This window comes from Bombus terrestris, chromosome 16, assembly GCF_910591885.1.
Source record: "Bombus terrestris chromosome 16, iyBomTerr1.2, whole genome shotgun sequence".
NCBI classification, from domain to species: Eukaryota; Metazoa; Arthropoda; class Insecta; order Hymenoptera; family Apidae; genus Bombus; species Bombus terrestris.
In genome coordinates this window covers 3,191,683-3,214,053 of record NC_063284.1, presented here as the reverse complement: position 1 = coordinate 3,214,053, position 22,371 = coordinate 3,191,683, and the positions used below count along the sequence as shown (strand labels likewise).

Below are 22,371 nucleotides of genomic sequence, written 5' to 3'. Positions count from 1 at the left end.
GCTCTCTCTCTCTCTCTCTCTCTCTCTCTCTCTCTCTCTCTCTCTCTCCTCTTCCAATGGCGTTCCCTGTTCCACTTTTATCGCCGTCTCTGTCACTGTTCTTCTTATCACAGATGCATATTCTCTGTCTCCTGATTGAACCGTAGTGGTAAAAGTTGGACCACAGCTTCTTGTTCCTCTGATCAATTTTCTGAACCAGCTTCTTAGAGCAATGACCTCTTAGTTGTTTTTTTTTGGATGCTAATGAGTAAATTGAGGATTTGTGTAAAAAGTGAAGAGAATACATATGATACCCAAACATATATGAAATATTGAAATATAATAAAATAATTTTGTATCTGGGTTCCATTTCTTAAATTATGTTCATAAAGATGTAAATTTGCAGGCATTTATTATCAATCAGAGTAAATGAGAAAATTAAGAAGATTTCATTGAAGAAAAGAAGAAAAAAATCTTCTTTCCAGTCCTTTCCGTCTTATTTAGGAATTTTATAATTCTTAGGGAAATGCTTCTATTTAATATCTAATTTATAATTATAATATCTAGATTTCTTAAAAGTATTTATTTTTGTCATTCATTTTTTTATTACATCTTTTCTTATTTGAAATTAGATTTCTTTTTGAGACAATGAAAGGAAAGCTAAGAAAAAGTTCTATTAAATTAATACATAAAGATTCACACACAAAAACTCACATATTTAAATTAATATATGATTACGTATAATAATAGAGGAATATTACACAGGAAAGGAATAGGAGAAATGAAGACTCACAAGTGTAACAAAGCTATCTAATACATTTCTCTTCCTATATACATAAATATTCATATACAAATACTTTATTTAAGAATGAAGAAACTTACTTGAAATATAATCATGTATATTCTCAGCTACTTAAATACTCGGAAGAAACGAAGTACAGATCCGCAGTCAAGTGAAAGAATGATTTTTCATCTCCACAATATAAAAAAATAAGAGAAGAAAAAAGCGAAGAATAGAAAAGAAGAGGAGAAAAACCATTCCAGAGTTGACAAGGCGTTAAAAGGAAGATTCCTAAACTAATCGTTGACGTTTCACGCGGTAGAAGCTTCTCAAGGCGGGAGTGATGCTTGAAGAGATGAAGAAAAGTATAAAAATTCGTTTCTCTACGAAAGAAAAGAAAAAATTGCACTCGTTAAACCTTTAACATACTGATAAAACATCAACTGCAAAATTTTACTTTTAAGAAGTAAATAATCCTTTCATATTAAAACGAAGAAGATTCTTCAAATTTAAAATAACAGTTATTTCCATTTAGATTAAAAGTATAAAAATAATAAAAATATTTTTTGTATATGAATATAAAAATAAAAATAATAGAATAATGTATTTCTTTAAATATGACAAAAACTTAGAGAAAAAATTTCCTAGTAATTAATTTTTAATTATTGCAACCGCCCGCGAGAAGGTTTCTTGCTCAGGAATGGTTGAAATTCACAAAATAAAGTAAGTACTATATCAATAATTACTGCCATAAATAAACTATTCTACACAATCCCGAGTCGTCTCCTGGCAAGGAGTCTTCTCTAAGTATCCTTAAATATGTAAGTATCCATAGTCCTTTTCTAAGCTACTAAAATTCTGTTTCTTCATCAATATTCTTTAAATACTATCTTCTTCATGATACTCTAAAAATATAAAAAGTAAGATACTCCATACTCTAAAGGTATTCCTAATTGAGTCTCTTCGAAAGACTTTTGTTACTTTGGCTTGTTTACTGATAACGCTTCATTCTGCCCTGTTTAGGTTTCAAAACTTTAAGTTTGAAATTCAGAATCTTCTTATCTATTCTTCAGTTGTCAAAGTAGAAGAACTTCTTAATAGTCAATATTTTAATTATCCTTCTTCTCTTGGAGCCTTATGTAAGCACCGTAATCAGAATGAAGCAATCTATCATTGTACTTTGCAAACTTATAATGAATTATGAAACCTTAGCAAGAGGCAACAAAATTAATTCTCAAAAGTGAATTCTTAATCATTTCTGCACTTATCATTTTGCTATTTAGCAAGTTTCTTTTGTTAAAAACTAACACGTAGACTTTTCTAGTGCAGTCAGCGCAGATCTTCCCTAACTGACTATAGAAAACAACCTTCAAGAAATAAAAATAGCGAATATACTGTTGCAATTAGGAACTGCTGCCTTTTGGACAAATTCTTTGGAATATTCCCATAATTCTCTAAAATAATCTGATTGTTCTCATAATCTTATAATCTCAAGAGGAAGTTTCAGTCCCTAGAATCTTCCCTAAATGTACTAATAGGTATTGTTCTTCATATCTTTGGACTTTTTGTATTTTCCACCTGAGATTTTTCATCGTCCAATTCCAGACCAAAGTTTGTGATACCATGGACATTATTGGCACGTGGTTTTCTTTTGATACAGAACAAAGAAGCAATGGGTGGACTCAGGAGGTTCTGGTCGAGGTCTGCTGAGTTCTGAAAGCCTGTAAAACAGCTCACGATCACGCCTACCAACATTGTCAGGATGCAACCTATTCCACTGTACCATAGATAACTGATCTAAAAATAAACGGAACAAAAATTAAAATTTTAAAGAGTAAATAATTCATTATCATTAAGGTCTTTGTTTTTCTAGTGGAAATATAAAGGTCAGAAGCTACTATGAGAAACAAATAAATAGAATTATAGGAAAATAATAAAATAAGTACCTTATATATGGAGTAAACTTCATCATTGTTGTCAGTTAATTGTTTTAGGTTCATATCTGTAGCGTTAATGCATGGGCAAGCATCGACTGACACTGGCTTGTTGTCTAGGTGAATTTGACCATTTAGTAAAGCAATTTGAGCTCCCAGGCCAATCCAAAGAACGATTACCATACTGGTGATGGCACCAACAATTGCTCCTTTGGCATTTGCCCATGGAATAAACATTCCCAAGGAAAATAATCCCAGGGTAATACCCCCGACCATGCCATTAAACGAAAGTGCGACCTGCAAAATTAATTTTCATCCACCATGATGTCAAAAAAATAAGTTCGCATTAAATATATTATGTTAGAAGTTTAGCACGAACTCAATTATTTTTATGGCTTAAATTTGATAGAGCAATTACTTCATAGAAATTTTGAAAGAAGAGAATGGTATATGAAGAAATTGATACCTGAAGAACGCTACCAAGTCGTTCTACGACAAAAACCAAAGCGAAACTAAGCGCTCCAAAGAAGATACTAATCCACCTAGCATAAATTGCACCCTTCCTGGCCGGCATCTCCATTTTGAGTACCCCTTGGAGAATGTCTTCACAGGTTATGGCCGCCAGGGAATTCAGAGCACTTGCCACGGTTCTGAAACATTTTCCAAGATGTATTTTCTTCAGTTTGGAATCGTTACAAATTTTATATAAATATTTGCTCTTTATATATTAACCCAGCTATCTTATTAATTAAGAAAAGGATATGCAACATACAGAAAAAGTTATTCAACATACCCCAATGAGGCAGCGAATATCCCAGCAACAAAAAACCCAGGCACTCCCTTGAGACTGCCCATGAAATTCATAACGTATAGTGGCAACAATTGATCCTGGCCACTTATATAGCCAGCTAGTAGAGGATCACAGTCTTTGTAAGTGCTATAGAGCACCATACCAGTCAAGAAGTTTATGGTATATATTATAATCATACCAAAAGCTGATACCCATAAGGCTCTGGAATAGAATGATAAATTAAAACAATATGAAACTGAAGATATGTACATTTTTTATTTATTTAATAAATTTTTGAATATATTTACGTTCTAACTTGACCAATGTTTTCTACGCTAAGGTACTTTTGGACGGAAGCTTGATTGCTACAAAACATGCTGGTCCAGTAAATGGTCCCACCAATTACCACGCTCCAGAAGCTATGTCGGACAGTTGGACTGGGGTTCATGTTAAAGAATTCCATTCTTCCAGATTGTTCGTTGACTTGCCATACTAAGGAAGGTCCACCTTCCCAAAAAAGACCATATCCAACGATTAAGAAGAGGGAGCCGAGGAGCACCGCTGCTTGGAAGGTGTCCGTCATTATGACGGCCTTCATTCCACCCTAGAATGGACGAAGAAAATAAAAATGAAGGAAGAAAATGATGATTTGGAAGAAGAGAAATGAGAAGAAAACAAAGAAGAAACTAAACAAAGAAAACAAAGGAACTTGAAAAATATATCTTCGAATTAATCAAGGTGAAGGATAGATACCTGTGAGGCGTAGAAGATACAGACTACGTAGACTAGAGTGACGGCTATGTAAGTATTGAGGCCCGTGACTGTAAGAAGAGAAGGCACATTAATTACGAGAAGACGCGGATTAGTCGAGTCGTATCACATTTCATTGAAGCTCACCGTGACTTAAAGCTAACGCTGGCGCATATACAGCTACAGATGTGTAGAAGATCATCTGCAGCATGTAAAGACCTCCGGCAAGTAGTCTACAATGCCGGTTGAAACGAAGATTAAGATACTCATAGCTCGAGGTTAATCTCAGTTTCATGTAAACCGGCAGGTATAGGCAGGAGGTAATGGGTACAACCAAAATAAAAGACAGACATGTCATCCAGAATTGAGTACCCTGTAATTTTTCAAACAAACGTTTTATTATAATAACTGTAGTGCAGTTAGAATTTGATGAGTCAGTATATTGGATATAAATGTTTAATCACCAAAAAGTAAGAAGATCGGTATAATTAGAAATCCATGGATCTCTAAATTATATTGGTAAAATTAATTAAAAAATTTATTTTCCAAAATAAATCTAAATCTACTGTATAGAATCATACCCTTTTAAAAAAATATACCTGTTCATACATTTCGGCAGGATTTCCCAGAAGTTCAATAGCCGTAATAAAACTAGCGGCCAGTGACATTGCCATAGGCAACGTTCCCATGCTTGAACCACCAAGCAGGAAGTCCTGACTGGTTTCCTGCTTCTTAGCGAAGAAACCATAGAAAGTACCTATTAAGCATGAGATTACCAACATAGCAGCCAACACCATATAGTCGGCCCATGAAAAATAGTAGAGAAGAACAGGGTGATTTTCTATGCATTCTTCTTTTGTCTCTGCGGATGGCCGCTGTTCTGCTGAAGAAATCGCCAGACAGAAGAATAGTACCAAAACACGCGACCTCATTTTTCAGGAGCTTGAATACAAAAAGAAAATTTTCTCATAAATGTGAGTTATAGCTTTTTTTCTTCTTTTGAAATAAATTGGGGTTAGGATATTTTTTTGATATAGTTCCTTCTTTTCATTTTGAATATTTTTATCTTTTGAGGGTACTAAATTTTTATACTTTTTCCTACATTTTTTAATTGAAGAAACGTGCTCATAGATTTTCTAATTACTGTATATTTCTTTCTCTATAAATTTCCATACATTATTAATCTCTGATAAGTAGAAAATAATCTTATTCAAATTGTCAAAAGTACTTGTGTCTACCTATATACTTCTTTTAATCAACCACATAGTAAATTTTTATTAAACTAGTTGTAAAAAAATTTGTTAAATTTAAATTTGCTAAAAATATAATAAATATCGATTATGAATACACATGAAATATAAGTAAGACTAATTGAGGCAAATGTCAATTGTACTCGGTATTTTCCGTCCTTGAGCTTCATTTATTGACACTCGATCCTGCGTTTTCTATAGATCTACAATCACGTGGAAAACGTAGCCAACCGATACTTCTGCGCTACCCAGATTGATTTCCATTATGCGTTCGGTTTCCATATCATTTTACATATCTGCGGTATCGCTTAAATTATTAAATGTGTAAAAAACATAACAACTGATTTTTCCTTTCAATCAATCCATAATCAATCTTTTTTAAATTTCCAATTCCCATTTTCATTTTTAAAATTTATTATTGAAGATTGCCATCAAAACATTGTTAGAAAATTCTCACAAAATATTATTTTGAGATAGTTATATTATATAATTATATCTTCTTCAATCTAATCTTTCAAAGAACAGAATGATTTTCTATGAAATTCCCCAAAATTTCTTCCCCTTGAATCTTTGTCTTCCCAAAATTCTGAAATATCTGAAAATCTCGGTATCGGTATATTATTGAAAAATATTGCCATAAAATATTATTTTACAGATCAATCTGCCAAGGAACAAAATAATTTTCGAAGAAATTTCCAAGACTTACGAAAATAAATCTTTCAAAGAAGAAAATAATTCTCAAAGGAATTCCTCAAAATTCCATCTCTTCCTCCATATATAAAAGCACGTATCTCAAAACAAATTACATTTTCTTGTTTCATTTGTTACAGATCTATGTTTATCGGCTGCATTGAAACCTAAATACTTAACTCACAGTTGCACGTGTCGATCGATCCAGTATGAATACACAGACCAAATGGGCTTAGTAATCGTTTAGTCAACTTGATTCTTTCTTACATAAGCAAAGTGTGTGTTCTATGTGCGCTTTGGTTGGAATGGGACGATTATTGAACGTATATCATGTCTCACCATTTGATGTAATTGTTTAGAAGGATTTGCACCGTAATTGTGGCTATTAACACCGGCGTTCGATCATCATTAAGGAATCTGATTGACTCTGGCTAGTACCAGTTAAGTCAAAAACAAATGGGTTCAATTTGTCCAAACCCAGGAGGAACATGTAATTAAATAAGGAATCATAGTCACATCTTCTATCATATTCACATATAAACAATTTTATGCACATGAAAATCTTCCATTGTATTTCAAGTCAATATAAGAACACTTTCACATCAATTTTTCATATCTCTTCTTTCTCTTCTTATTGAATTCTGTATATTTTTATGATTTCTTCTTTAGTTTATGAGGTATTCAGTTGCTATATTTTGTCTTATGCAATTTATAAGTATCTCTTCATTTTTTAATTGGATAAGTGTGCCCATAGATTGTTTAATTTTTGTACATTTGTTCTGCTATAAATTCCCACAAATTTTCTATTTCTATATTTTATTTTATGGTTTTTTCTATAAATGTGAATTTCTATAAATTTATTCCTCTACAAATTTCTATTTCATTTTTCATTTTATATTATTATCCGAAATTATTTTATGTAAATTTGATTTTAGAGTCTGAATTCCAAACCTGAACATTTTCTTCAATAAAAGACCCATAAAAATCAAACTTATTTTTGAAATATTAGATATTATATAAAGTGAAAAATGAAAAATGACAGAGAACTTTTCTTTATGTAGATTTCATTTTTGGAGTACTTTTGTGAAAGAGGAGGTTTAAGTGTGGAATCTGGATTTCAAAAATTGTAAAACATGACGCTATCACTAATAAATTTTTATAATTTATCTCGTTACTAGTACTAATTATTGGTATTAGTAAATACTCTTAATTGTTATTAAATTATCATTACGTGTCTGGTTCTCATTAAGGGTATTTTTCATTAAAAGTAATTCTTGGTAAAAGTAGTTCTCATTAAGAGTAGTTTCCATTAGGATTCTGGGTTGCAACCATTTTCATTAAGTGGAAGAATCACTATGTTAGAATTAGCTTCCAGAGAAAGCTCTGACAACAAATTTTAATTAAATACTAAAAATGTCTTGGCTATTCTTCCATTATAAGACTAAATTATTTAATATTAAAGAGAAGAAGAATACATTTAAATATAATGATAAATGCTTCTGAAAAGATAAAAGATAGTCTTGGTTAATAACAGGGCTATGAACTCTGGCAATAACGATGCTACAAGATAAAAGGTTGATTTAAGTGCATGAGCAAGTGCGATTGTCATTAGAATATCAATGGAGAAACAAAACGTGGATTACAATTGTAATCCATTTGAAAGCTGACAAGCGGAAATACAGGACCTTCCTTTGATAATTACAAAGGGAACCAGATATCCGTAAATATTATCGCCTCTTATAGGATAGCTAAATGAATAAAGGAGGTAATGCCACGTTATTTATTCTTTTCATGACATGTGCCTTGTATTTCAACTCAATTTTAATAACTTTTTACTGTAGAATGTGCAACTTTTCCATAAATTGATTGTTTTATTATTTTTATGAATTTTGTGATATTTGTTTTCTCTTCCTATGAATTGATATAGATTTTTTGATCTCTGTGGATTTTTTATAAATTTTATAATTTTTTAGGTATCTTAATTTCTGAAAATTTATACAAATTCTCCAAATTCTGTAAATTTTTGTTTCGATACATTTTGAAATATCTTGCCAAGAAATTTTCAAGAGTTACAACATTTTCAAACTATTAATACGTCAAAATCTTATCCTCAATAACTTTCGAAGCATTTTGCCTGAAACATTTAACTTCTTCAAGAAAAACTATGCCTCCACCCTTACTGAAGACAACAAATACTAACAAATCATTTAGAATATAATAAAGAATATTTTCAAAATTAAATTTTACTTCTTCACTTTAGTAGGGGCAACAAATACTTCTAAAACTCCACTTATAAAGTTAAAATTTTACCAAAACCATTGAAGAAATTAAAAAAAATGTTCAGAATTAAAAATCTTACCATTTTACTTTAAAAGCCTACCCTTATCTATACAAGAACCAACAGATACTTTAAAGAAACTACTCAGTACACAAACAGCAAAAATATCTTCAGAATTAAAAATTTTACTTTTTTATTTTATCAAAACTTACAGATACCATTAAAAAAGCCACTCAAAATATCAAAAAAGATTTACAAAACAAAATCTTACCTGTTGACAACTTCTAGATAACCCAAACGTAGTCCACCTTCCCAAGATGGAAGAATAAGAAGAAGAAGAGAAGAAGATATACAAAGAAAAATATGAAAATGATGGTCTAAGGGGCTAATGATGTCCTGTAGTTGGTAAAAAGGTACGAAATTGCAGCTGTATAATCTTGCTGCTAGCCTTCCTGACGTAACGCATATATGCTCGGATTTTTTAGCGAGCAACGGATCAAACTAGCTGTTCAGAATTGTCCCAGATGGAATTGAAGAAGTCGTGACGAGAAACTCTAGCTAACTAATTAATTGGAATTCTCAGTTTCACGCGTCTTGTTTGGAACGGAGCCGGCGGATTAAGCGGAGAACGATTTCAGACTGTCGTTTTAATTGTCACATGTGTCCATTTATATGAACCAGCCCCTTCCAGAGCTGCGAGTTTCTTCCATTCTGCGGACTTATGAAAACGATACTTATGACCACGATAATTACGCTGTTATTAAGTGGCTTACGTGTGTTTAGGGTAAAGACATGATACTCTAAGCTATAAGGAGAAGAGGGGCGAGGGTGTAATATAAAATTGGTAGATTTCTCTCTTATTTTTATTAAAAATTTCTTTTTAATTGTTTTATTTTCAATATGAAAGATTGTTAATTAAGTGAGAATGGTAAGATGTAGAATATAGATTATGTCTTCTAAATGTTGGAAATATTAATTTGATACTTTGAGGGTGGAATATGAGGGTAGATTTTTGTTCTTAGAAAAATTAGAAAAATTGTTGGTTAGGTGGCGCTTTCAATTTTTCAAACTTTTTAACTTTTTTTGAAAACTCTTCTCCGTGACACTCTATTGTCATCCCATTGATTCTCGTGCTTTAATCAAATTATCCTAGTAAGAGTTTTATATCGTTATATCATTATACCACGCAAAACGTTACGCAAGAAACAAAGAAGAAAGAAAGAAGAGACTTTTAAAAGAAAAGAATTTAGAAAAGAGGAGAAAGTAGAGAATTTAAGGACAAATTTTAGTAGAAAGGAAAACATCGAAAGAAGAAATGAAAATTTGTATTTAATGTTATTATATCTTCTTTAAAGCAGAATGTATCTTATATAATTTTGAAGATTAATTTAATTGATCCATGTTTATGTGGAAGACACCGTGATCTTCCTAAATTCTCAATGACAGACTTATTATTCATAATTAAGCGAAGACAGTCAACGTCATAACTTAGAAATTACTTTTAATTAGTAAAGTTTAACGTAGAATAATAGACTTGACTTAGAATAAACGAACGCTTAATGCTGATAAAATCTTCTTTTAATTTTTATTATCAACGATCTAATTGCTACCGAATCTTTCTTTTATTTTCCTTATAATTTCATACAGCTGTTGCTCCAGATTGCAGATAAACATGATAAAATTACACATGGTTTCTCTGTTTATTGATGAATTGCATAAATTGCCAATTCAAATGCTAAACAGCTGTTATGCATCGTAGACACGGGAAAAATTATGTTAATGGCAATTGATAGTCGTTATGGTTTGACGCAACTTGATAGTAAGATATTTGCTACAAATGGTGTTAGCTATCTATTTATAATTACAGCAAATACTACAATATGTCCATCAAGTAGAAGAAGCTCTTACTATACAGTCATAAAACGCAAAAGAAAGAAATGTAATGGTAGGAGAAACGAAGAAAGCATGTATTAAGTAGAAATTTAATGCAAAGCTTCTAAAAATGAAGAAGAGTTGAGCAGAAGAATATTCTAAATCTTCTTTATTTTTCGCTTTCTTTTTCTTCTCCTTTTCCTTTGTTCAACATTATAATACAAAAATATTGAAGAAAAGGAAAGTCTAATTGAAGAATATTCTGCTATAATTGCAGGACAAATTCTAGAAGAAATGAAGAAAGGAGAAATTATGAAAAATACTAATATAAAAATACTAAGAAGAAAAACAAATTCTAATATGGTTACAAAGCAAAAATTCAAGAAGATATTATAGGAAATACTAATGCAAAATGCTAAAAAATAAAAGAATTCAAGTTTAGGAGTATTTTAATATTTTAATATCTCACTATATAATTTTAATATTTTAATAAGGAAATTTAAAAGCAAATGAAGAAGCAGAAATTATGACGAATTCTATTACCAGAATACTAAAACAGCTAAGAAGTACAATCGCAGACACTTCTAAGTAATTATTCCACCTTTGTAAAACACCAAAAGAGACTAAAATGGAGAATGTCATATTTAAAGAAGGGAAAAATACTCTAAATTATAATTTCATGCAACAGGCTACTATTTTCTCCAATTCTTCCCTCATTTTCTTTAATAAACTTACCGTTTCCATATCCTTATTCTCCACAGCTTCCATGAAGCAACTCGTACTCGAAAACATACTTTATGAAGAATGTCAAGAGACACCATGAACAGTTACAGGAGCAAACTCGCGATTGCAATGGTTTCCTCGATAAAGAGAGCTAATAAACTACCACTACCCGCTCTGTATGCTGAAGATTGGAACATGAAAAATCGACGCCAACCAGAGTATACATAAAAACCATGTTTGCAGTCAGTTGGAACGGGATTCAACCGGTTACCATTTAAAGGGTTGTAAATCAACAATATTCCTCTAAGTTCTACATCTCTGACACTTTCATTTATATCATTTTTGTTATAAGTAGCAAACAGACTCAAAAAAAGTTAACAATGAGAAAGGAAGAAATATTTCATAATTTAGGAGGCAGAAGAGTTAGAAGAGTTAAGTATAATTAAGAATTGGAATTAATAACGAAGAAGGAAGAAAAATTAAAAAATTTGAAGTTAAAAGATTATGCAAAAAGATTTGATAAAAGTAGGAATGAAGAACTTGACAGTCTTCATCAGTGAAAATAGTTGAAGATAATTTTAGGAAAAATGTACAATGTGTTCATGATTAAATATAGAAGATTATCTGTTATTCATTCTAGCAATGGAGAACTCATGGGTTTTTCTGAATGAATCTGTCGTTTTATAGGTTTTCTAAACGTGATTGTCTTCTAAAATTTGTTTAGCTTACATTTTGATAATTGAAACATAAGTTAATTCACTATTACGCCTGCACTATGCGTATGAAAACACAAAAGAACGTGGTGGGGAGAGGCGAGAAATGCTCCAGATTATATATGGCACAACATGATACAATGAAATTCTCTTCCTCTAATGATTATAGTAATTCTACTAGGAACGCATGATTCATGTCGGGTTAAACAAGTTACACCGCTAATTGATGAATGAACACACCGAAATAAATAACATTACTAACCAGTAATTACACATTTAGAGATATCTAGTAAATTTCTTCTTCAAGGAATACTTCCAAATGATTTAACAATTGATGGCAATAAATTATATATAAACTATACAAAATATAAATGTAAAAGTAAAATGTAAAATTAATCTTCTTTTGAAGAAATATTGAAGGGACGTACTGAAGAAGATATTTAAAGATATTGAAACTTTTTCCCATTCAATAATTAATTTGTTAGATTGTATAAATATAAAGATTAAAAAGCTTTAAAATCTAAAATTAGTATTCCACTAAAGAAGATATTGAAATTTTATATAAATGAAGCTATATCCTTAGGTTAATTAGTAGTTTCCTTTTAAAAGAATCAAAATAAAATTAGTACTTACTCTTTCGTCAAACAAATTTTCAATTCACAAACAATTAAAATAGTACTTCAAATTTGTGAAAGCTGAGAAATTCGAATTTTTCATACACTCTACGAGCTCGAGAAAAACGCATAAATACGCTCATACACACACACACACACACACAGGTATTTCAAATACACTATTCGTTTGACATCGTTTATAATCTATATTTTTGGTTTAGTCTAATTTAATAAAATACTTCGGCTGTCAAAATAATCGACAATTCTACACGTTTTCTGTTTTTCTTTCTGTTTCTTAGTTTTGCTCGCATAATGCCACACGATCAAGGTAAAGAGACCGTTGACTTCGAAGGTAAACAGCAGGATGATCCTGTGTATAGAGTTTCAGGGGAAAGAGAGAGTAACAGGGAGAAAGAGAACCTTAGAAAGATAAACAGAAGTAAGTATAAGAATAAGTAAATATAAATACATCTGTACATTATACTGTCAGATTCATAAAAATTTTATTTAATCGAGTGAAATAAATCATTATTTAAATCACTGCAATGTTACAATAGCTTCTTCTTACAATAATTTGTTTATTCATTAAAACCAGAAAGAATGATCAAAAGACAAATATAAGATATTTAATAAGATACTTGCTCTGTATTTTTCAATACTTCTAATTTATACATTCAAAAATCCTATACTGAAATATTCAATATAATAGATAAAGTGATTTTTGTACAATAAAGTATATTATTTATTGTAACAAGTTGTCAAAAAAAAAAAAATACAGTATTATTTTGTATTTATTATAAGTTAAGACCAGAAAATTGATTAATATAACACAAATCTAAATATTTATAATAAACATAAAATATTTATTTATTAATTTTTTAGTAATTCTAGTTTGCATATCCAAGAATCTCATACTTACTTGTCAAGTTAAAATGGTAAATTTTATATCTGTATTTACTTTTTAACGGCAATTTCATGATGGATAATCGTATTCGAAAGAGAATTAACTAATTCGAGGAAGACTGAGTCTTTCAGAGGACATGGGCAAGTATAACATTCGACACCTCGTTTAAAAAGAATGTCAGTTAGATTTCCTGATGGATTAATTGGCTGTTAAAGAAGTAGTGGACGTGGAAAATGGCGGTCACAGTTTCGCTAGAAAAATAATTAAAAAGAGCCCAGTAATCGAAGCGCGAGCCACGGATAAATTGAAACTGGTTTCAACTGGTCACTGGTAGTTTGATCTGGGACTTGCTTCTCTCCAGATGCACCTTAGATCGTTCTCTTTCTTCTGCGAGAACTTATTTCAATACACGTTGTCCCCTTTTATTTTTCTCTCAAAATTTCATAACACTAATTCCTACAAAAAATTATGCTTGTAATTAATTCCAAACAAATTTTTCCATTAAAGAGTCTGACAAACTTCAAATATAATTAAATTTCATTGGCTGGAAGTTAGTTGTAATATAAGTTAATGCAAAGTATGTTAAAGAAGTTATGTTATGAATATATGTTATTCCCTGGAATAATTCAAGAAGTCTTCTGATTTGCTTTATTGAAAGAGATAAAATGTATTAAAGAGGGAATTAAAAGCCACAAATTTCAGTTCTAAGCTAGTCCATCATTTCTAACAATAAATACTCATTCCTGCTGCTCGATTGTCTTACTGTTAATTGTAATTACTTGATTCTTCATTGGATAAACAAGAGGAGAAACTGAAAATAATTGCTGCTACTCATAGCATCGTTTCCTTTCACACATACATTGTTTTATTGACCCCTGTCACATAGTACAGTGAAGCTTGAATAAATATATTGTTACATTATACTGACTGACAGACTAGCTCAAAAAAATGACGGAAGTGTTGCATATGTCATCACACTAAATAACAAACCTATTATAAATTTAAAATTTACACTCTACGAATATATGTTTTGGAGAACACCATGAGTTATCCATAGAACATTCTGTATTGAACTATTGTATATAAAAATATATCTTTTTATATTTGGAGGTAAAACATAGCCTCTTTTGGTAAGAGAGTATTATTACTTACATAGGTACAATTTTGTAGTGCATGTTTCTCAATTCTAAAGTAAAAAGAATTATTGTTTAATTAATTATTGTCCAATTGTAAAAAAGATTAGACCTGTTTTTTTTGGTGCATCTACGAAAAATATAATTCCATAAGGAAATTTGTACAATATTTGTGATACTTAAGAATGAATACATTAAGTATCTGTATTGAGCAGATTTGCACAAATTCTTTGGAATAAAAGACATTTCTTTTGGTACCATAAAAATTCATATACCATCGTATCTTTGATATGTGAAACAAAGTAAGTAACTTGTGCATTTCTGTAAAACATCTTATAGACAAATTACAAAATGGCAGTTTAGGAACAAGGTGGAAGACATTCGCCTGATAGTGAAATACTATTGTCTAAATAACAAATAAGTAATTATTATGGGCTAAAAGCACCGATAAATACCTTTTTATAATATAATATTGGTGTTTGAACTGACATGTCCAAATGGTAAATTTTCTAGCCCAGCTGGTTCATTCTAAAATTACCTCCAACAATTTATCAATAAATGTATGAATTAATCATGCTTTTTATTTCTCCCAAAGCAGCACAGCCAAACTACGATAAAATTAAATTTAGTATTGTAAATATAGATAATAATTTAATTTTCCTACTCATTCTTTGAACATGTCATCTTTTTTCTTTTAAGGGACCAACTTAAGTGGTTTCAAATCCCGTACAGTACTTAGGCTTACAAAACAAAATGTGGAATGCCTAGAATCGAAAATGCCACTTGAAGAAAGCAAGCGATTAACCAAGTATGCATTAAAGTTTGGTGGTATTGGTATCATCAGAAGTTTCCATCACATCATTAGCCGAATTTACATCGAAAATGTACTTCTTGTGCGCAGTAGCATTCTTTGATACCACGTTCTCGCTACTATCAGAAATCTCCCTATTCCTGTGACGTATACGTTCCCCTATTAGAGGGAAGAACAAGTTGGTATCCAGCCCAACTTTCGGTTCTTTATATATCCGACTCAAACAGTAACTGAGGCCTAATCCAATGATGAACGTCATCAAAAATCCAATTGGAGCATACCACATATAAGAGACCCGATACATATAGAGGTAATCATCTGATTTCCTAAAAAAAACATTACTTCATTATAAAACTTCCTTTTTAAAAGATTAATTAAAGTTAAGAATTGCTTACAATGGTATCTTTTCCATAGGGATGAAAATAGTTGTATTTGAACAACCACTATTGGTAACTGGCAGTGTCGTTGGAATAGGCCTAGGTTGTCCAAAAGCAACCCAAAACAAAAATGCTAGAGACACAGTAGCGCCTATTACAGACCCTGTTTCAGAAGCTGTTTCTGTGAGCATTCCAAGAGTGAAAAGCCCTAATAATGGGCCACCCACTACCCCAAATATTGTTAGGCCAGCCTATAACATCAACACAAATAAAACTTTCTTAAATGAAATCCCGACAATATTTTATAGTATTCTTATGATTTAATCGGTAAAAAAGGATACCTGTAAAACACCTCCCAATAATTGCGCCAGAAACGCCAAGGCAATGGAAATAATTCCATAGATGAGGGCAAGTAACTTAGCCATGGTTGTCGACATACTCGTGGAAAATTCCTTACCACAACATTTTTTATATGCTGGCTTTAAATAATCTTCTAGTGTTACTGCTGCCAAAGAATTTAATGCTGCTGAAATAGTGCTGAGACCAGCACTAAAAATACCTAAGATATGAGAATATATTAGTTTGAAGAATTTACTTCACCTACATTAACACATTTTTAAGCATTAATAGGTAAAATAAAGATATCAATAAATTTTACCTGCTATGAAAAGACCAGGTAAACCAGGTTTGTCAGACATGGTGTCCATGACATACAAAGGCATCAACATATCTGTAGATGATATCCTTTTTTGAAGCAAAGGATCACATTTATAATATTTACTATATATTGCTAATCCTGAGAAACACGTAGTCATTGAAAGTATTGACAAAATTGGCCATGCCAGCCAAAGTGCTTTCTGTGCTGCTTTTATATCTCTAAAAATATTATGTAAAATTAATAACATTTCATATTTTATTCATTGTGATACTTACTTCACTGTTAACAAACGCTGTACTTGAACTTGATTTACACCATACAGTGATAGAAACGTGCATAAACCACCAATAATGAGCGACCACCAAGTATGTCGAACTGTGGGGTCTATTGAAATACTTGAAAGATATTTCATAATTAGTTTATCAAAATTAAGGTATCATTTTTCATTGTGCCACACATTATACCTGTCAAATTCAATCCTATGTCCTTCCTCCGCTATTTGCCAGATTTTGCCTATACCTCCAGCCTCGTTAGCAGCTATGATGATAATAATAAAGATAGAAACAAACATCAGCAATCCTTGAAACACGTCTGTGATTAAGACAGCTTTGATACCCCCTATGCTTGAATAGAAGGCACATACTAAGCCAAGGATAATAATACTGCCAGTTTTAGAAATTCCTGTTGTTGCCTCTAATGCTAGAGCAGGAGCATAAAGTACAACACCAGAATACAAAAGCAATTGCAGCCAGTATACAAAACTAGCCATCATTCTAGCTCTGATTCCAAAACGTTTTTCTAAGTACTAGAAAAAAATAAACATGTAATTTAAATATACATAGTTTCTTATCATTTTTATTTTGTTTAAATGAAGTTTATCATACAAACCTCATAAGCACTTGTTGCTTGGAGTTTAAAAAATACTGGTAAAAATCCATAACAAACAAGAGGAGTTCCTATGAGGTATGATAAATTAATTACTACAAACTGTGTTCCATATGTGTAATTTTCTGCAGAAACTCCTAATAAAGTAATTGCAGACATGAAGGAAACCACTAGTGCGACAGCCACAGGTGTGATGCTCATTGACCTGCTGGCAATGAAGTATTCCTGTTAAGAAAATAATTTTGTTTTAATTTAACATTGTTTTAGAAGCCACAATTTTAAAAGAATAATGTATGTACCTCCATAGTTTTTTGTCGTCCACCACTGAACCGGTAATAGATACCTATGCTCAGACTTATGCATAGTGTGGCTGCTATGACCAGGTAATCTTCCCATTGTAATGTACCTACTTCTTCCATACTATTGTTCTATTGATATAAGCAAAGAATACTCTATTAATTTTATACACATATTTTTATAGATGCATTAGGAGATGCAATATATATTAACCAGAAAATAATTCTATGTAATAGTCAAAGAAGAAAATAAAGTTGAAATATATTGTATAAGTTCAAACTGAAAGATCAAATTAAGAAAGATATAAGTATAATCTACTAAATCTACCTTAAGCACCATATCTTTATAATGTGTGTTAAGTATTATTTCCTAATATTATCTACTGAAAGCAAAACTTATAGTTTTGCATCACAAATGCTTGAACATGTATCACATTTAGTTCAAATTATTTTTAAAATAAAGAAATTCTCACTTAAGAAAAAGATTATTATAAAATCTAAGAACCTGCAAGATAATGCAAGAAGCAGACTAATTGACACATATAGAGATCAGAGAAGTTCATATTTAAATACTGTTTACTTTACTACAGTTATAAAATAAACAAATTATATAGTACAGACCAATTATAGTATCATCTAGGACTGTCATAGTGCACAACAATGAATATAACGGTCCTCATTTATTGGGTTGCGAAATTAGCGATAGTTCTTATCAACCGCATAAACTTCATGTAATCCTATTTCTTTGATCATTTAAGTCGCTGTGTTTGATTGTATCGAAGGACTAACTATTGTTAATGACGTAAATAATAGTTTACATGGTTTACAACAGCCGTTTCAACAATAATTCATATCGATGGATAGAAAGATGTATCGTAGAGCATATTGCGAACTTACCGGGACCGTCACAACGTCGTTCACCGATACAACTGACAGAAATATCTCGCTACGACAGATCGCTCTTCATCCGCGTCGCGGTTCTGTCTCTTACTGACTGTTGGAGGACTTTAACATGCTTGATCTTTCGCATGAAAAAGTCGCGTGAGTACACAAGGACACGTGTAGAAAGAGTACGCAACACCATATTGAAAATATGCGCGTGCGGGTTTAAACGGTACGAGAGTACCATTTTAAATACATTTCTGTATCATTTCATATTAATTAAAAAAATATTGGAATTTTATTGGAATTTATGGAAATTTTTTATTTAGATTAGGAAATTTCAATTTGCTCAGAAATGTTAAAAAATTTCAACACACTTTAAAAAATATTAGAATTTAATTAGAATGTTTCTTTCTAATTTAAATTGAAAAATTTAGAAGGTTATTTTCATTCTTTAATGAGAGTATTTAATTTTATTTCGTTCTTTAATGAGGTATTTAATCAATAATGAATTGGCCTTTATATTAAGCATTTGTTAAGAATTCCAATCTCCTAAGAAATATTGAAAATTTCCAGCATATATTTTGGAGAATATATCTAGGATTTTATTAGAATTCTTTTATGAAAATTTTTATTTTAAACTGGCAAATACAGGAAGATTATTTTTCTTCGTTAATTAGATTTTTTATGAATATAAATCATTATACCGAAAACTAATTAAGGAATAAATTAAGTTTGGGAAAAAATTGGGCATAAATACTTAATAAATAACTCCATAAAAAGCTTATTAATTTAAATCATTTATAGATTATACAACATTCTTTTATTAGTAAGAAAAGTGTGCAAATCAAATTTCTTTTTATTTTAAATACAAATAGGTTTCAACAATTTTATTGTGAGAGCCACTGTTCTCTACTTTTAAATTACTGTGGTGACATAATTAGAGGCAAAGGTAGTCGATATCTATTTAAATAGCTAATAATATATGCAAATAGATGCATCGGTTTTATAAAGTTAGCCATTTTATTTATTCTGGATAACTTAATAATATTTTTTAACGTTTCATTAATGTTTTCAAATCATACTTAATTTCAGCACACTCAGTTATATGTTATGCATCAGTTATGCAAAAATTATGTAACACGTAATCGATATCCTGATTTAAGAAATCATTACCTGGAATTAAATAGAGACTTAATTAATTGGATGAAGCTACAAAAACTCGATAAACGTGACTATTAATTTTTAAATTATGTAGAAATGAAAAATCTCATTGTAAAAATTATTTTACACTAAAATAGTAATTAAAAATAGAAATATTTATAATAATACTCCAAATGCATGATACTCTGAACTACAGTAAAATTGATTACTATTTTCTACCAATTTCTGCTAATAATTAAATATTTTCCGTGATGGCTGACTAATAACGCCGTTTCCACTGATTCGTGAATTTTCAGAGTTCTCGACTGATCGATCTCTCGAAATCTATTCAAGCAATCGACTTGTTTGAAATGGCAGATTACAGTGAAAAATGTGTGGAAGATTGTTCATTTGATTACAATGATGATAAACAAAAAGGTGTCTGCTTAATCAAAGAAGAGTAAGTAATCATTGTTATTTTGACTATTAACATTCAATTTTTTGAAGGTAACTCATATAAATAACATGTATAACTACATAACCTCAATTTGTTTGAACCGCGTGGCATTCTGTCATTATGCAAAGCTTTCCTGTCGAACGCAATAAAATACAGATCACAAAAATACTTCTATGTTGTAATATTTTCTTAAATAATTTATCTTCTGATAAAAAAAATGCTTTTATTTTTGTATAATAAATGTATTCATAATAAAATGTCACAGGTTTATTATAGAAGATCATGTAAGACTTCTAAGTGAAAAATGTTTGACTGAGACTGACAAGCAGAAAGTATCAAATAATACAACTAATTTAAGTGAGGATGTTTCTATATCGGATGAGCCTCCAACCAAAAAGCTTAAAAATGATGATAAAAAGGAAAAGCTCAGGGGGCAAAACAAAGCAAGGCCACCACCATTTAAGACACAGCGTGAACTGAATTTATGTCCTTGGGTAGCTGACCAAGCAGTAGATGAACCTGAAAAGAAATGTGATAATAATCAGTGCATATTTTTGCACAACAGAGTTGAATATTTAAAGATTAAGCCAGATGATATCACTGATGAATGCTATATCTTTGAGCTTACCGGCAGGTGTCCACGTGGTGCTGCCTGTAGGATGGGTTCCAAACACTTGACAAAAGAAGGTTTGAATATTATTAACAAGGAAAAAATGAACGAATTTAGAAAAAGGCCTCCTTCTACAAAAAATCATTTAGCTAAAGATATTCAGACACAATTAAGAAAACACAAATATAATTTTTCTAAATCTGAAAATATTGTTAAGGCAAATGGACCATCTAGAAAAAATGTAGGAACAAAAAATGTTAAACAAGAGCCAGAGATAGAAAAAATTAAACAAATTGATGAATCCTTGGACAGAGATAAATCGGAGGTAAAAGATAGTCCAATATTAGATACTTCTATTAATGAGTCTAAGAATAAAGCTTCTGAGACTCAAAATACAGAGAAGAAACTTGGCCCCATTGAAGATTATGATTTAATAAAATGTAGGGATCCAGAAAAGAAAAAAATTAATTGGAAAAATAAGATATTGTTAAGCCCATTGACAACAGTAGGCAACTTGCCATTTAGAAGAATATGCAAAGAATATGGAGCAGACATAACTTGTGGAGAGATGGCTCTGGCACCAAGGATATTGAAAGGGGCACATGAAGAATGGGCTCTGGTAAAAAGACATGAATCTGAAGACATTTTTGGTGTGCAGCTTTGTGGAAACAACCCAGGAGTATTAACAAGATGTGCACAGTTGCTGAATGAAGAAATTGATATTGATTTCATTGATTTAAATCTTGGTTGTCCTATAGATCTAATTTATAGACAGGGAGGAGGTAGTGGTATGCTGAATCGATTAAATGTTCTAGAAACTGTTGTGAAATCTGTTAGCCAGGTTATGAATATACCTTTAACTGTAAAAACTAGAACAGGGGTTTACATAGATAAACCTATTGCACATACGTTGATGCCAAAATTTCGTGATTGGGGTGTGTCCATGATTACTGTGAGTAAGTTAATTATACTCTGAAGTTGTTATGATAAGACTTTAATAAATTATGTTAAAAAATACTAACTATTAATTGTAAATTAATGTAGGTTCATGGAAGATCACGTGAACAAAGGTATACAAAGTTAGCTGATTGGGATTATATAGAAAAATGCGCGGAACTAGCTGATCCTATCCCAGTATTTGGAAATGGAGACATTTTATCATATGATGATTATCAAAGAGTTCGAGATGCATACACTTCTATATATGGCATCACCATAGGACGTGGAGCATTGATAAAGCCATGGATATTCACTGAAATAAAAGAAAAGAAGTTGATTGATATATCAAGTTCAGAAAGATTTGAAATTTTGAGAAAATATTCTAAATATGGCCTTGAACATTGGGGTTCGGACACTCGTGGCGTCGAGACAACGAGGAGGTTTATGTTGGAGTGGATATCTTTCTTGCATAGGTAATTTTGATTTCATAATTTTGGTACTGTATATACATATGTTGTGCAAATTATTAAATTCTATTTCTGTTTAGGTATATTCCTGTTGGAATATTAGAGAAACCACCACAAAGGATTAATGAAAGACCTCCATTTTATAGAGGCCGTGATGATATGGAAACGCTAATGGCCAGTTCAAATTGTGCAGACTGGATTAAATTATCGTAAAAATATTTTATTTCAATGTCATATCTAACGCAATTGCTTTGTTTTAACTTAGACTTCATTTTCAGAGAAATGTTACTAGGAAAAGTGCCTGAAGGATTTCATTTTTTGCCAAAACACAAGGCGAACTCGTGGAAATAATATATATGTCACGTAAACAAAATAGTTTTATATCACATTTTTTCTTCCTATTTTTAATATATATTTTAATATACATAGAATAAA

General features: G+C 30.9%; 3 protein-coding genes and 1 long non-coding RNA gene across 7 annotated transcripts; 1 reads left to right on the top strand and 3 right to left on the bottom strand.

Moving 5' to 3' along the window:
• Positions 1 to 775: 775 nt before the first annotated feature.
• On the bottom strand, positions 776 to 11,178 carry LOC105666948 (sodium-coupled monocarboxylate transporter 1). Of its 4 annotated transcripts, none has more exons than XM_048413391.1 (9): positions 11,060 to 11,178; positions 4,834 to 5,176; positions 4,382 to 4,607; positions 4,238 to 4,305; positions 3,793 to 4,088; positions 3,488 to 3,706; positions 3,161 to 3,344; positions 2,707 to 2,991; positions 776 to 2,557 (listed from the first exon to the last, which is right to left on the bottom strand). In XM_048413391.1, exons 2-9 carry the CDS (start codon positions 5,164 to 5,166, stop codon positions 2,309 to 2,311), a joined length of 1,860 nt encoding a protein of 619 aa, XP_048269348.1. In that variant the 5' UTR covers positions 5,167 to 5,176; positions 11,060 to 11,178; the 3' UTR covers positions 776 to 2,308. The 4 variants fall into 4 exon arrangements, with proteins under 4 accessions (XP_048269348.1, XP_020723758.1, XP_048269347.1 ...); XM_020868099.2 differs by lacking the exon at positions 11,060 to 11,178 and adding an exon at positions 8,724 to 9,106; XM_048413390.1 differs by lacking the exon at positions 11,060 to 11,178 and adding an exon at positions 6,359 to 6,963.
• Positions 11,179 to 14,120: 2,942 nt separating this feature from the next.
• On the bottom strand, positions 14,121 to 18,537 carry LOC100642475 (putative sodium-dependent multivitamin transporter). The gene is given in 10 exon segments (XM_012319718.3): positions 14,121 to 15,548; positions 15,618 to 15,850; positions 15,941 to 16,158; positions 16,258 to 16,475; positions 16,533 to 16,652; positions 16,722 to 17,062; positions 17,146 to 17,367; positions 17,442 to 17,570; positions 18,336 to 18,393; positions 18,395 to 18,537. Coding segments are annotated over 10 exon segments (1,989 nt in total). The 5' UTR covers positions 18,523 to 18,537; the 3' UTR covers positions 14,121 to 15,226.
• Positions 18,538 to 19,101: 564 nt separating this feature from the next.
• Positions 19,102 to 19,823, bottom strand: LOC125386567. Its single transcript, XR_007226838.1, has 2 exons — positions 19,704 to 19,823; positions 19,102 to 19,496 (listed from the first exon to the last, which is right to left on the bottom strand). It is a non-coding gene; the product is annotated as an uncharacterized LOC125386567 (long non-coding RNA).
• Positions 19,781 to 22,371, top strand: LOC100642985 (tRNA-dihydrouridine(47) synthase [NAD(P)(+)]-like). The gene is made up of 5 exons (XM_003403069.4): positions 19,781 to 19,923; positions 20,186 to 21,482; positions 21,575 to 21,942; positions 22,017 to 22,145; positions 22,215 to 22,371. Exons 1-5 carry the CDS (start codon positions 19,835 to 19,837, stop codon positions 22,285 to 22,287), a joined length of 1,956 nt encoding a protein of 651 aa, XP_003403117.3. The 5' UTR covers positions 19,781 to 19,834; the 3' UTR covers positions 22,288 to 22,371.